Source organism: Alligator mississippiensis, chromosome 11, assembly GCF_030867095.1.
Source record: "Alligator mississippiensis isolate rAllMis1 chromosome 11, rAllMis1, whole genome shotgun sequence".
Lineage (NCBI taxonomy): Eukaryota > Metazoa > Chordata > Crocodylia > Alligatoridae > Alligator > Alligator mississippiensis.
This window is the reverse complement of record NC_081834.1, coordinates 20,143,034-20,159,536: the sequence shown is the minus strand read 5'-3', so window position 1 is coordinate 20,159,536 and position 16,503 is coordinate 20,143,034. Positions and strand designations below refer to the sequence as shown.

General features: G+C 39.3%; 1 protein-coding gene across 3 annotated transcripts in view; it reads right to left on the bottom strand.

Annotated features, from left to right (window-relative positions):
- Nucleotides 1–16,503, bottom strand: part of FBN1 (fibrillin 1) — a 241,146-nt gene that overhangs the window by 192,150 nt on the left and 32,493 nt on the right. For all 3 annotated transcript variants that reach the window (XM_059714655.1, XM_059714657.1, XM_059714656.1), the window contains exons 5-6: nucleotides 13,606–13,701; nucleotides 10,750–10,845 (exon numbers count right to left, since the gene is read on the bottom strand). In XM_059714655.1, coding sequence (XP_059570638.1) covers nucleotides 10,750–10,845; nucleotides 13,606–13,701 — 192 coding nt within the window. The remainder of the gene's footprint in view (nucleotides 1–10,749; nucleotides 10,846–13,605; nucleotides 13,702–16,503) is intronic.

The following is a 16,503-nucleotide window of genomic DNA, read 5'->3' as shown; positions in this document are numbered from 1 at the left end:
TGGCACCGCAGATGTGTCTGCAGTGCCACATACCACACGGCCGCACTTGTCTGGATGCGACCCCAGGTGGCAAATATATGCATCAAAGAGGCCTAAAAAGCTTTGAGATTAGAATCACAGTGTGCTGGATTAGGACTTCAATGACTATCAGTAAATGAGTTGTCTTCAAAAACTGATACTGCTGCCCTATGCTCTCTGAGGCTACTAATAATATTTATTTGCATGTAGCTGAATTCTGTTGTCAAAATTCATCTGGTTAAAAGTCGCATGTTTTTGTTCTTGAAGAAATATATTTTAATAATGCAGGCACGTATTCATTTCTAACAATACTAGAGTTTTATTGGTCACTTCCCTCAATCCTTGGGCATTAAAAACCTTTTCTAAAGGAACACTTATTGTGATTTCTTTACTCAGGCAAATCTCTTATTGATTTCAGGAAGAGTGTTGTCTGGCTAAGGAGTGCATAAGTAGGCTCTTTAATTTACAGCAGAGCAGAATTTGGAGAGGGATATTTCTTTTCCTTTTCAGACCTTATTTAGGCCTCTTTTCTTTTCCTACAGCATTGCTCCAGCATGCCAAAGCGTACAAGCTATCACTGAAAAAAAATATAAAAAGCACTCAGTCATTATTCCTGAATTTCCCAAGGCCAGTTGGAAGTGTAAATGTAACTGTTGTTCTAATACTTCTTAAGTAGTTATTTCCCATCTTTTTTTGCAACATTTATAGAGATAGAATTTTTAAAAATCTATTTCTAATTATAACAAGTTACTGTAAAAAAAGTAATTACTTTTATAGAAAAGATGTTAACAGCACCATATCAGATAGGTTGCCTGGGGATTTCTGAATGACAAAATAGTCACACTGACCATTCTGATCACCTCTACTCCAGAACTGTTTTCTTGACAGATCAGTGTTTTGCAGATGACCTACATAAAGAAATTGTTTTACTTGGAATTGCCATTCTCAGATTATCCTTGAATTAAGTATGATCTATGATGTTTCAAAAGAGGTTCTCTTTACTTTATTAGAGCCAACCATAGTGCAAACTTTATATATTTTTATATAAACCAAAAAACTCTAACTTGACTATTTGGGAATCAAACACCTTGATACTGTATTTCACTGCCCCTTTTCTTTCTGTTGTCATTGTAACAAAATTTGAATGCTAAGAGCTCAATAAGAAGGGAAAAAAAGGTACAAATGGAAAATATTCATATACAATTCCATGATGAATCACAAAGAAAACATTTATTTTCACAGCAACCAACCAGAGGATTCTAGGTAGTTTTGCTTTCTTATATCAAAATATATAGAAGCCTAGAGCAAAAGGAACATTTTTCTCCAAAAAAAGGTAAAATTGTGCAAATATAAATAGGTTCTCAGGTTCATTTATTCATTCTTTTAATCATTTTAACCCCAGTAGTTGCCACTCAGAAAACCAAACAGCAAAGTCACACCTCCTAAAGAATTCTTTGTGCTCAGCTATTATATGTTCTATGAGGCACAAAATGAACAGCAAGGCAAGAGAGAGCTGAAATGTAGGTAACTGAACATGACATTTGTAATGATAGTGAAAGCATCAAAATGGCTTAAGGGTCATTATCATTTTGAAGCCCTGATATGCAGAGTCATTCCTGCAGGTCCCTCAGCATGTGAATGGATGTCGCCTTCATGACAATACACTAACAAATTCTATCCAGTTCCCCAAAAAGCCCCACAGAATACAAATCTGCCTATGAAGACTAGTAGGGGAGGTTGTACTCTCCAAATATCCATACTGTCTATATTTATATAAAGCGGCATCAGTATTAATGTCAAATCCCACAGTCAAATATGCATAGACATCTCTTCCTGTATATAATTTTGGCAGAACCTCTCAATGAGAATATGACCTTCTACCTGAGGTTTCTTGTATACCAAAGACCAAATAATGCACAAACGAAGTCAATAGAAGTTTTGCCATTGACATGAATGGGAACAGAACTCTTAAGTAGTAATTATGAGTCATATATCGTACACATGCACACACACTCCTAGTTTATGTGCACTGAACTCTTGTTCTGTTACAGGTTTAAACCAGTTTATGATCACTTAAACCATCTTACATGTAACTTCTATCTCTAGCCTTAAAGAACTTGAAAGAGGTTATGTGACTGCCTGTGATATGCCAGTTCTATCTTCCCATGCTTAATCTTAGACTACTAACGTAAACAAAATACTTTTCAAAATTTACTTCAATCCATTATGACATCAACAATATCTATATCAGATTTTATGAAGACTATTTCATTAACTGATACTTTTATTCCTTTATGAAAAGTCCAATAATTTCTAGACTGAACGACATGTGAACAAAACATGGAAGACTTAACTTCCATTTGAATTTTGCATCAAGTCACCGAAATAAAAAGTAAAAACAGCTAAAAATCTAATACCTTACTGCATGTCTGAAAGGCAATAGTCTTAGTAGCCAGACAATAAGGTGGAAAGTTGTAGAGAGAAGTGCTAAATATTCAATTTTTTTTTCTTTTTGTGTTTGAACTGAACTTTGCTTTCAGCGGAAGTTTAAAAAATGCTCAGCATCATGCATGAAGTACTGAACAATGTCCAGGAATCATAAGTCCTTATGCATTTTCCTACAGATAATACAAACATTTAAAAAAAAACATTTAATAGTTTGAAATGTATAAGGCATTGCGTAAGCAATGACTGACTAGTAAAATACCTATATATCACATACAACTGATCATTAATGAAAATAATTCCTTTATTTATTTGCAGACACTTATTTTTACAAGTTTATAACTCATAAATAATGAATACATATTTTCACCTAACCAGAAACAGTCAGTGTCTATTACAACTACCCTTTCTTAGTGTTCCTGTTGTCTCAACACTCATTTTTTAAACATAAGTGTAGCACAGAACCCAACTGGTTATCCAATTTAGAGCTAGAGATATGTTGGTTATACTGCGGATCTTAAATGCACTTAAATTGAGGTGGTTATTCGGTTTTGGAGGCTATCACTCCCAAAACTAGGCTACAATCTAAATTTTCTAAAGTAAAAACAAAAACTACACATTTGATCAGCTTCTTGCAGACAAATATATTCCAAGCTCATTTAGAATACAGACTTGAAAATGTTGTTTTAAAACTGAAACAAAAAGCATTAACAAGGTAATAAAATACATTCCACTTATTCTTTTTCTTTAAAAAAGAAATCACTAATGCTGGAATTATAACTAAATTTCAGCCTAAAGCAACTTTTCATGCCTATGTTATGAACTCGTAAAAATAAAGATCTGCAACAATTAGCAAGTATTACAGGCCTTCAGCTATAGCCACACTAGAGTGTGCTGCTATAATACTACATACACATTAATGTTACAGGCCTGCAGAAACTACATGTCAACAGATGTGTTTCTTGGAAGAAAACTACAAAAATCAAGTTTATTCAAATGTTTGCCAGCTACCATATGCTGCAATACTACTTTAAATGCGACATAAGGCTTTGGGAACATACTTTTACTGCTATCTACACTTTGTTATTTACTTTCCATTTCAACTAAATACCAGAGACGGGGCACACTAAGGGGTGCAGCGTCCTCTCTGTGAAAACATATTTTATCTGTTGTAATATTTAGAGAGAAGAAAATATACACAGCACCAAGTCACTGTTTGAACACTGTCAGTGTTTGCACTCTCATAAAGGATCTCTGGGAAAGATATTTTTACATATGGCATTCATTCTGGGAACTTTTAATAATGGCCAAATATAATTAAAAATTGTGAAAAATTCTTGCCATGAAGAGAGCAGTACAGGAATGACTCTGTTTGAAGGAAAAGTATTTATTTTCTCATTTACTGAGTCCAGAAAAAGAAATATAAAACACACACGTGATACATTCTTAATATCTGAACTAACTCGGGGCCAAACCCGTGCCCATGGATGGCAATACCAAGACTGCAAGAAACCCCAGGATTGGTCCCCTTATGTTGCCACAAGAACCTAAGGCAGTCTCATGTTCTATGCTTAAAGTGGGTCTCTCTCAGACAGCCTAAGTAGAAAAATAAAATGGTTTTCATATCATTTTTATAATGCAGGACTGCAACAATGAACAATTATTTGAAATGCCAATGGGGAGATGGATACGCTCAGACAATGAAGGGAACTTTCAGAGTAACTGAAAGAGTGGGAATCCTTATCCTTTTTCAAGTAAAGGGCATTTCCAATAATGGAGCTTGTACCATGTCCTTTTTTTTTCTTTAGACTTACTTCATATTTTTTGTTAAAAAGTATACACTTTTTTTTTATGCTTGTGCAGTGATTCTCAAACAGATGCCCCATTTGGAGTTCACAGGATGAAGTTTGATTTTTGGTTTTTAATTTTCTATAACCTGGGATTTATTTTCATTAAGGATTTCATCCTGAGAGAGTTGCATGTTCAAAGTTGAGCATGTGCTTAACCAGTTCTGAGCGCTTGGGCACTGATCCAGCAAAACCCTGAAGCACATGCTTAACTTTAAGCATTTGAATGTCTCTGGTTTAAAGTTAAGCATATGTTGAAGTGCTTCACTGGCCCAGGGCCAGAGAGTACCTTACAGAACTGAGTTCTAAAAGCTTAAGTCCTTTTAACCAAGCTAGCATCCATAAAATATTTTCCTTTCCAGTCTATACATCTTAAATCTGTCTAAAATTGTTTTAGGAAGCATTTCCAATTCCATTACACTTTCATTGTTTAATTTATGTTATGTCCATCTTCCTGATAAACATCATCCCAAAGAAATACCAGGTCAGTTTTATTCATGATAAGTCTGCACGTACTCGGCACTATGCCCAATAGGCTTCCCCTGCTCTGGAAAAAAGCTAAATACTGTACTCCACAGCTTAAAAATTATGAATTCAGGTATATGAGTAATGCAAATCACACCACAGCCAAGCAGACTTGAAGAGAATATATATCACTGGTGGCATAACATACTTCCAAAATGTGCTGAAAAAATCTGGTATATAATTTTAAAATTCCTTTTACTCTTCTTTATAGCATTTAATAGTAACAGGAAAGGTCCACCAATCCATAAGAAACAATTTGTGGGCTTTCATCAACCAAGGATTGCTGCTCTTTGAGAGTAAAAGCTGCTCACACTGTAGATTTGGACTAATCTCTTTGCACTATAAGATTAGCAGTATTTTACTAGATTTGGCCCACTGGTTTACATGCATCTGTGTCTGAAGATCCCAGATTATTTAAAGGGTTTCTAAAACTTCATTTAACAAACATGGTCAACATTTTGTTCAGATAATATGAAATCAAGCTTGCCTCACATTACAAATATGGACCAAATGCACGAAATGGAAACTGTTTAAAACATATTAGCAGCAGAACCATGTTGCATATCTCAGGACTGAAGACAGTGATTCTCAACCAGGATGCTGCAGCACCCTGGTGTTCCTTGAGATCCTTTCACGGATACTGTCAGGCCCTGGCCTTGGACCTGGGCCCTCAGTCTGCCGGGTCTAGCCTGGTCATCCCTGCCTGCCATCTGCCCAGCAGAGCACTAGCCAGAACCCTCCAACTTGGCAGACAGGTGGCCAGAACCCTCCAACTGAGCCTAGCCACACACCTACTCCCTACCATAGGAGTGGCCAGCCAGGGGCAGCTGATCCTTCACCTCTTCCAGTATAAAACCCTGACTTGGAAGAAGAAGTGCTAAGGCAACCAGGCTCAACCTTGTACGTAGGCTGCTGCACTCATGTGTTGTGCCTCTCCTGACTCTGACCAATTCTCTCAATACCTGACCTGACTTTCCCACAGACCCTGGGTTCGGCTTGACACTTTGGCTCTCTGACCTGACCCTGGTTTGATCTCCTGGGTATCTGACCCAGCTAGACTTCTAACTCCATGCTCAGCCCAATCCTTTGGATTTCTGCCTCAGTTCCCCGGACAGATTTTCTGGCTTCTGGCTTCCCTGCACACAGACTCTGCACACTCCTCTCAGATCTGGGCTGCTTCTCCTGACCCCCAGACCTGACCACCCACGGCCTCGCTTGACAGGTGCCACAGGATGCCAGGCAGTATTAGCACTGTTAGATGTGCAAAGATGATTCAAAAGATAACAGAGATTTCTAATAGGAATCCAGAGTGTCAAAAGCATCCTGGTCTTTCTGAGTTCTTTGCAACAGAAGAATTGCTGTTATTTTTCCATAGTCAAAAAGTGAGCAAAAATTAAAAGTCAGCACGTTCTGTGGGGTGCCTCAAGCCAAAAAAAAGGGTGTCTCATGTCTAAAAGAGTTGAGAACCACTAATCTAAATAGTTGGCACAAATTTTGCTACAACTATCTGGAGCCGTTTCATTGTTTTCCACACCAGGTTATGAGAATGCTTCCAAACAGTGAATTAGATTGCCCAATAATACCCTATACAAAAGCATTATATATTGCAACAATAGGGATTGCAACATTCTTTGGTATGTGGTATACGTGAATAAGAGGCATGCCACAACCATACTTTCTGACTGTAATGATTAGTTAATGTTTATAGAGAAAAGTACTATATAATTTGTAGTAGTAATTTACTTTGACCCCTGTTAGCTTGTGGCAGGCACAACCTCAGAAGTCAAAACACAGCCAAACACATGTGTGATGTGCATGACACATACCACAAAACCATACTGCTCCATTTCCCACTGTGTTTAAGTCCAAAATGGGGTTTTAAAACAATGGAAAAGAATCTGTGCCCATTTTGCTTATACTGAATTATGTTGTATTTAGAACGTATTTACCACATGTCATTCTCAGGTTTTTTGCTTAAAGAAAGCCTCTTTGAAATGTCAGTTTTGGCAGAAGAAAATTGATACAGTTCTACTTAACACACCAAGCATCACATTGTAATCCACTCACTGGGTTGTATCCACCCATGTATACATCAGAAGTCCTCTTGGGAGGGTTACACATCCACATAATGTGCCTGATGCTAGCTTTTCTGCAAATGGATCTCTTCCTTAGCTAACAGATGTGTAAACTCTTTTGCAGCCAGACAGTTCCCTAGCGAATGCACAGGTGCGGGTGCTGAACACTGCAAGTTATTCCAGCTAGTCAGCATTAGCATATGCTCAAAATCTTATCTTCAGAAGAAAGTTTTCTGGCATAATTTGACTCAGAGACCCCACCCTTTTTTGGAGGCAGGAATATATTACCTCAGTTAGGTACAGAGGGTGTTGGGAATCTGAATGTACAAAACAAGCCAAATTTCAAAGGTCCACTGGAGCTCTGACCATCATTTGGCCTCAACATTGTAATGAGTATCAACAGAAATGTTATGGTTCATGAATCACTGTTTTCTTTTTAACTGATAACTGAAATCAAAGACATGCTCTACAGAGAATGCTTTATGGAAATAACATATAGATTAAAGCCAGTTGGCCAGATTGGGTGCCTACACATACATGTGCAGCGAGGCTGCTCCGATGTGCTGTAATTACCAGCTCCAGCAGACTCCTGAGTCACATGTATCAAGGTCCCCATGCTGAAAAATGGCAGCAGAGGCGCTTTAACTAAAGCTTGTTCAACGAGCTTTAGTTAAAGCATCTCGGCTGCCATTTTTCAGCACAGAGACACATACATATGATGCTCTGGGCTCTTTAATTAATTAAAGCACCCTCCCCTCCCTACACTCCCAGAGCACATGTATAAACCACCCATTCTGGCCCCTGTTTGAAGTGACTTTTCTCTGGTCTCCACTGGCACAAGCTGTCTTGAACATGGCAGTCACCCACCCAGGATTCCGCGGTGTCAGACCTTTCCAGCCCTCCCTGATAAAGGGATCATTGGCTGAGAAAATGGGGCTCCAACCATTCCCTTCTCATGTAATGGCACACTGGTTGTTTCAGATAGTTACAAATTTGAACCCAAGACTGTTCCAACTTATGCTGGGGCTTAAACTGGCCCCAGGATAAGTGAACATAAAAGTGGCTACCTTTGCTGTCATCTTCCTCAGGTCCTGCAACATGCAGCTCCTCAGTATACCCAAAACAAACTACTTTTGTTGGCAACTCAGAATAAATAATTCTGGTATGGTCATACTCAGTATCCTCTACAAACAATATAAGTCATAAGACGTGTTTTACTTGCTTACAATTTAGGCGCCTTTAATCTGAGATACTTGAGACCTTTTCAATTCCTCGTTCTCTTCTCTGCCTCACATGTGCTTGAATAGAACATACAACTATAGCTATAGAAAAGTAGGGCTGGCGGGTACCTCAGGAGACCATTTGGCTCAACCGCCTGCTCGAGACAGGATTATTCCTACCCAAATTATCCCATAAAAGTGGTTGTCTAACTTATTCCTAAAAACTACACAAACAGTCGTCACAAAGCTACAAGACATTGCCCCAAAACACCAAGAACACCTTAAGTTGTCACAGATAAAGCAGGGGGATGAGAACACAGGACACATTTACAAGAGACACGTGAATGCACATTTGCCTAATTTAATACACATTATGGGTGCACATCTACACATGCAGGTATCAAATTTAGGCATGATTAGTTAAAGCACATTAACACACATGTAGATGTGACCCAGCACTAACTTTAGTGCCAGGTCTGCTCAGCCATTAGGGGCACACGGCAAGGCTGCAGAGACTTGGCACTAACATTAATGCCAAGTCCCTGCACATGTAGACACCTGCCAAAAATTGCTTAATGCTCATGAATTTTAGTTGTGTTTAAATGCACATGTAGACACACCCATAGTCAATGTCCCACCACTGCAAGGTTGTTAATATACATTCAAGCAGTCCAAGGACTATATAAGCCCTATTTATGATCCACTGTATGAACTGATGAATTCAGAACTTGTGCATACAGCATGCACCCATTAGTGTTTGAAAATATGAACAATTGTTGTAATGGCCAAGAATAATGATGGCAAACACAGTGTTGCAGATTACATATCATTAAGAAGGCAGTGTATTTGTACAAAAGTCTATGGAGTCTATAGTATTGAAGATGCTGAAGAGCTAGAAGATATAGGAAAGAATAATTTGAAGAAAGGCTACTCTTCTTTAGCCTATACATTTATACATCATGTGGTGCATTCATGTATTGTTGCGCTTTGGGGAAAAGGACAGATGGTTGAAGATGGAATTCACAATAGAACTACCTGCCAGACTAGCAGTATTTCAGCTCTCAGCTCTGAACAATCCAAAAACAAAACAACATGCAAGTCTTAGCTCAGTGCCAACTATAGAGGTTTTCTCTGCCTCAAGTATACTGGGAAACACCTGCTTCTTCCCACTTTGTGGCCAAACTGAGAGCAAAATAGTCAAATGCTTTGCTGTCACTAATAATTGGCTGTTCTAAGTAACCACCTCTTCTGTCTGTCTAGGAGAGCCAGTAATGAGTGAAGGCCCAAGCCTGGAGATATTTAGCACTTGCAATGCCCCACTAAAGTCATTAAGACTTTTGGCCAGAATCAAGCCCAAAGTGAGTCATGAGATCTATACAGAATTTAGCTTTATAGAAAATAAAATACATTTTAATGATCTACGTGATCTAGATGAATTTTCAAAAATGGGAAATCAATCAGAATGTTAATCAAATTAAAATGCATGTTATTTTAAGACTATAATTTAACATGATGACTCTATTTAAACAATGATTTCTGTCATCCTTCTCCAGCAAGCCATTAAACAGATTAAATTTCCTTGAAACAATACAGTATAGCAGCAGTTAGGCAGTTGGTATGACTGTACTTTCATCTGGAAACAGCTGTGCTTATTGCTATGGATACTCTTAAACAAAAAGTGACAAATCAATAGCAATAAATTCATACAGGATGTGAAGAACAACTGACTAAACCTTGCAAAAATAAAACTTGAGAGAGAGAGATATAGGATATTGCATATCTTTGGTAATTAAATATATCAGTCTGACTGCCATAAAAACAAAACAACAGAACTGTTCTTATAATTTAAACACTGAACTAAAGTTTGCGTAAAAATATTTATTGATGCTTTTATTTGCCAACTTTTACATCTCTGTGTTTTCACAAGCATCAGAAATTAAACGAAACAACTGCCTTAATTGGTTTCATATGCTTTTCATCTTGACTCCTACCCCTGAATGAAAAAAAAACCTCACATATTGCTGTATTTACTACTGAATTTTTTTTTTTTCAGATTTTAGATTAACAAAAAAAGACCAACTCCTGTGTAGAGTAAATGGGACACACTACTACAGCCTCTCCGGTACTGATAGAATAAGGCAGTTTGCCACAGAATAAAAAAATAAGACTTGAAAAACTCTAATAGGACCACAGGATCGATGCTTAAAATGCTACTGACCACATGCAGAAGCAAGACTGAATTGTTATTTCCACATAAAAATGTTAAGATTCCACCTATCATTAGGCCATCCACCATCATATATTCCATTTATGGCAGTTACAGTAGTCTTATTCCATACATTTGCATGATTTCACACGTTCTTCCTAGTTCTTTTGGTCAGATTTTGCTTTCACTGAAAATTTTGGGAACCGCAAATAAGAAAGAAAAAAAAATCTCATTTACATTTTGCCCACATCATTTACAGTCAAAAGTAAAATACTAGTCCTTAAAAGCTATCACAGCATCAATATTTTCAGTTTCCTACTTATACTGAATAAGAATTAAATTAATTTTGTTAGGATCACACATATAAACTACTGTTCATGATCTTTAATTTTAAGTGGTATTAGAGCACATACCTCTTTCGCACTGAGGTCCAGTAAAGCCATATGTACAAGCACATCGATTTGGAGCCACGCATCTCCCACCATTAAGACACCCACTTTCACAGACAGCTGCAATGAAGAAGAAAAAAATTACCTTAATTAAATCATTTTAAAATCACGTTCATAATAGATATACAGCTACAATTTCTCAGAGCTCAGGAACCTTAGTTAAAGTTGCAAATCTAATGATACAGGATATTGTGTGTTCCACTTCAGCTACATTATCTATTTCAGCTTTTACACTATCTCACAGCCTTATCAAGTAAAACATACTAATCTTCCACAGGGTATATTTCACAAACACAATAGCAATCAGAACTTTGCCAGGCTTCTAGTGCTAGTCTCTCTACCATTAACAGAGTATACCATAATTTCAAACCAACATTCCTTTCCATTTTCCATTAATCTAAGTAACAACTAAGTAGTAGACTACAGATATAGGGGCTAAGCAAACGCATCTCTTTCAGATCCTCATAGCTCTTTCCATTTCTTTGCATAGACCAGAAACAAGCTAACAGACTAATCAGCTCTTTAGGCCTATCAGAAATAGGATATGTTTATGGGTTTCCTGATGTTAGATAAGGTTGTCAGAATACATAAGCTTAAATTTCTGATCCAAACAATGAAACAGTTTCACCCAGGCGCAGCTGGTGAACTCAGACACAGGTGGAGTGGGTGCCATTGGTGGAGGGAGAAAAAAAATGGGGGAGGAGGGGCTGAAAGAACATGTGCACACATGCGCGCACTCCCCCCACCCCCCCCCCCCGGAAAGTCTACGGAGGGAAGGACCGTGGGGGGGAATGGGGCTGGGGCTGGGACTGGGCAGGGATCAAAGTAGAGCCAGGTGCAGGATTGGGGCCAGGAGCCGCTGTGCCCCTCGCCCAGTGCTGGCAGCACCTGTAAATTCACCGTCCCGCGCTGGCCCCGGCCCTGCACTGCCTGAGGGGGGAACCCAGAACGAGGCTAGCCTTGGCTGCACTGCTGGGCCAGAGCGGATGGAGCCTGTGGGACCCCCGTTGCCCTCCGCACATTGTCCCCGGGAAGAACCTGGCAGCTCCTCCAGGGGTGTGGCGCCAGACAGCCAAGGGGGACCCGTGGCCCCTTGACCTTTGCACAGGGCATGGGCAGGCTACAATTGCGAGCTGCGCTCTGCCTGCTCCATGCCGTGCTGCTGCCTTTGAAAGCAATGCAGCACGGCATCATGCGAGTCTCACCACTTTTGAAGGCAGCAGCGAGGCACAGAGCAGGCAGAGCATAGCTTGCAGATGTAGCCCACCTGTGCCCCATGCAAAGATTGGTAGGTCATGAGCCCCCCTTGGCTGCCTGGCACCACGCCCCTGGAGGAGCCGCCGGGCTCCGATTGTCCCACAACCTGGCCCAACCAGGGCCCCATTCACAGTGAACAGAGCTCCAGCTGGGCCGGGTCCTGGGACAATCAGAGCCCCCGGGTCATCCAGGAGCAGTGTGGGGGAACCAATGGGTGGAAACATGCCCCAGCTCCCCCACGGTGCACACAGCATTGGAGAGCCGGCCCTCCCCTTCCCCTGGACGAGGCACCCACAGCCCCGTCCTGCTCTCTGCTGGGGCTCTGCAGCCACTCGTTGCAGCCCCAGCCCCTAGCCCCACCTGGCTAGGCAGCAGCCCCAGCCCTGCCCAGCTCCCTCCCTACAGGGGCCTCAATCCTCCTCTCCCCCACTTAACTGCTGGAGCTGCTCTGCAGGCTGCCTGGGGCCACTGCATGTCTCTGACCTGGCACCCCCTGTCTTCCGCCTTCCTCCCAACAGCTATTTACCTGGGCTGGGGCAACAGTACATGCGCCCCGCTGCCCGCTTAAACAAGCGGCTATTTCAATTAGTCAAACTGATCAAGTGTTTCCATTGCACATGCACCATTGGGGCGGTAAAGAGATCGCCCCAAGGTGTCCGCTTGACAGAGCGGATCTCTGAATTCTCATTTGAGTTTACTAGCAATGTTGCAGCCCTGAAGAAAAAGACACAATAGCACCTGTTCCAGTACCCCTCAGCAGCAGATTCTGGAATGGTGGTGGAGACAAACGAGAGATCACTTCATCTCTCCGTCACTGCAGTGTTTATTGCTTTTATAGTGGTGGAGATTTGGGTTTATACAGAGGACAGGATTTAGAATCAACATAAACCTGGCAAAAATCTTGGCTGCAAGAGATGAGAACTCTTTTACTGTACATTAGGGAGATCTCATACAGCTGCTGAAATCAACCATAATTGTAAGTGCTGTTCTGATAAGTGTAAAGGCCCTATCAACTATTCACATTGCTTGGCATATCTCCAGCCTGAATACAACTAAGGCAGGATAATATAATGCAATGTAAAATATATTAGTCAAGGAAAACAGATTTGCCTGTAACCAGAACTAGACAATACCAAAATGAACAAACTGTTTGTTAGGTACCCTTCATAACTCAGTATTTTTTTTTAATCTAAATTTAAATAAAGTTACTGCATTAAAAAAAATTAAGGAACTCTTTATATGGAACCTGAATCTCCTGATAAAATTGAAATCTAGGGCTTGCTGCTCCAATTCAACTCCTGGAAGTCAATGGGAATTTTGCTAGGATAAGAACTATGTCCAATTATTATGAATTCATTTGATGTTTATTTTAATAATTCTGATTAGAAACAATTGACCTGACACTCATTTCAAGGTCACATGCTTTCCTGTAAAATTCCATTGCAGTATACCAAGAACAAATACAGCGCAACTGAGATTTACAGGTAAATTACGACTGGTCTATGTTTCACTATCATGTAACTTTGCATTTGTTGTATGCATATGTACACTTAGGTTACTTACGCTGTCCACAGTGTGTTCCTGTGTATCCCTTCTGACAAAGACAATGGTCATCACTGCAGGTACCTCCATTCATACACCGGATGTTACAGTGTTGTACTGTAATTATGAAAAGAGTATTTTTTCATAATTTGACAAAACTATCAGAAATAGTTAAATAACTGTCAATCGTTATTTAAGGGACTGATTCTAGGAATTGCTGAGTATCTAAGAAAACTTTTTAAAGAATGAGGGGTACTTAGTACATACAGTTTAAGATCACGTCTCTGGCAGGTAGTAAATAGAAGCCAAAACAATATAATTTATAATATTAAAGAATTCAGAGTATTGGCAGAAACTAAATGGGAGGCAAGCCTGCAGTCCCTGCTCACTAAAGTCAGTGGTATTTTGCATGGGAGTAAGGGCTACAGGATATAATCCTTAGTTCACCAAGGCAAAAACAGACCAGCAGAAAAGGAAAAGCACAGATCTTTTGGCAGACACCGCCAAGCAGCACTAAGTTTTCAGCATCAGAGCAATAAACAAAGATGGGGACATGGAAGCCAATAAACTCCCCGATCCTGCTAACAAATGCAGAACAGGAAGGGATAAGGGAGAGGTGCTGGTAGTTGCTATTAGGCCAGCAGTGCACACCCCAAGGCTCTAAAGAGGGAAAGCTTCTCTGCAAATGACAGAAAATGGGGAGGTGCACTTCATGCTCCTCTTCACTTGAACCTAAGCCAGTTAATAGTGGTTAACATACAATCTGTCTTACACCAGGAAAGCATAAAAAGCCTGCGTTGGACTTTCCTGATAATAAGGACAAATATGTTATTCAAATTAATGTCAGGAACCACTTAAAATATTATGCTCTTCATTTGTATAAGGGTGGATAGCTTTCACGATTTAGTTTTCCTCAAAGTTCCCACTGTCTGACAACGGAGTCCAATTGAGGCAGACATTCTGAATATGCAGCCAGGAAATGGTTTCCTTCTTAACAGGAACCACATGAAAGACTCCTCCCCAGATAGGATTACTGTCAGATTAGCATTTTAGTAGATTGTCATGGAGCACAAGATACCTACACTAATCTGTCTGAAATGGTCAGAAAGACTGAGAAATACAAACTCCACAGGCAGCCACAGCCTATTACTGGCAGGTGGTACATCAACCACTGAAAATGTGCTGCGGCCCAAGCTCTTCAGAAACATTTGGCATTTTACAGACTAGAGAGATGCAAGCTGGGGTTTTTTTTCTTTTTAAACAGAAATTATTTTAACTTCGTTGCCATGAGTACATACTACCATTCTATAAACTCTGCTAAGTTTAGTAGACTTTTAGAGTAGGGATTCAAAAGAATCCATTATTTAAAACACTGATGTTTTAAATATTTAAGTTCTATGAAGTTCAAACTAGAACTTACATTTCCTGTGTTTCTAATAATTGTGATATATCTTTGTTGCCTAAAATATAGCCATAAAAAAATTGTAATAACATTCCTCAACAAAAAGTGAAAATATTTGCAAATGTAAAATAACTATCTGGTGAAGATTTTTGGATAACATCCTAAGTAGGTCAGAAAAAGGTGTATAGTTGCTTTAAAACGTGTAGTTCAACCTAGTTTTATACAATCTTAGACAAACAGAGGGGATTAGAAAAAGCATAGGAAATGATATCATCTGTCAAGCAGGGTAGGAACTTAAAAACCACAAACTGATTTCAATTAGAGTCAGCCATGCCAAAAGCTAATTTTCATTCCCACATGAGCACCAAAACCATTTAAATACTTTGAACTACATCTGAGATAAAAATGTTAACAGTAGCTTATATGTTGATTTTCAAATTATTTGTTCAAGTGAAAGTTAAGTATATTCCCCCATTTTACAGGAACAAACTTAGAAGTAACCCTCAAAAAAAGTTTCCATAATTTTACTTCTTCTCAAAGGAACTTTTCCAAAGTAAAATATTTCTTGCTTCTTTTTTAAATAAAATAATTATGGGTGATGGGTGGTATACCTAGTCATCCTTAATAAGACAGACCATTCAACCAAATAACTCTCTCTCCTAGCTGAATCAGTGATATACCAGAGACAATATAATTATTTTTATCTCCTCTTTTGAAAATGTTTTGAAACATCAATAAGAAAACATATTGAGCATTGTGAAATATCAACCCACCAAAAGTTTGTAGAAACACAGGTATGTGTTTCTTAGGCTTAGCTGTTGCTCTAAGTTCGAAATCCTGAAAACTGTTTTATTAGTAAGGAGCAAGGCTCTCCTCTTCGTTATATCAGAGATGGTCAGAGCCAATGGAGTTAAATAAGCAAAAGAAAAGAATCTGCCCCAAAGACAGTAGATTGATAAAGGTTCTACAGAAAGGCACAGGAATTGCACAGAATTGGTGACATCACACACAGCTTTGCCATGTCCTAGAATACACAGGGAATGGTTAAAATGTTCATAAATTAATATCTTTTTCAGGCCCAATCCTACAAATAATTTACATTCAGAACCTGAAATTGACTTCATGGAGGACTAGCTGCAGGAGCAGGAACTTCCAAACATTTATAGACAGAGCCAACAATTAACGTTCAAAACTGTATAAATAAAGTGAAAGATGACGTCAGGCTGAAAAAATGTGCAAAAAATCCCAAAGTAACAAAACTTGACCATCTTGTTTTTCTATAAAAAAGGTAAGAGCTTCAGGATTTGGCCCAACGCTCAAATCTACATAGCATATCATCACACCCTCAACAGATGACTCAGCAGAGCAAAAAAAAAATACATGCATGTCCTAGTTAATAATTCCAACAAGAAAACATGAGTCTTCACTTTTCATGTAACGAGTAAAAAGCATAGCTGCATCCTCAACATCTCTGAACAAGGGGTATTTTGCAAGATCAGGCACAAGGTAACAGGAAT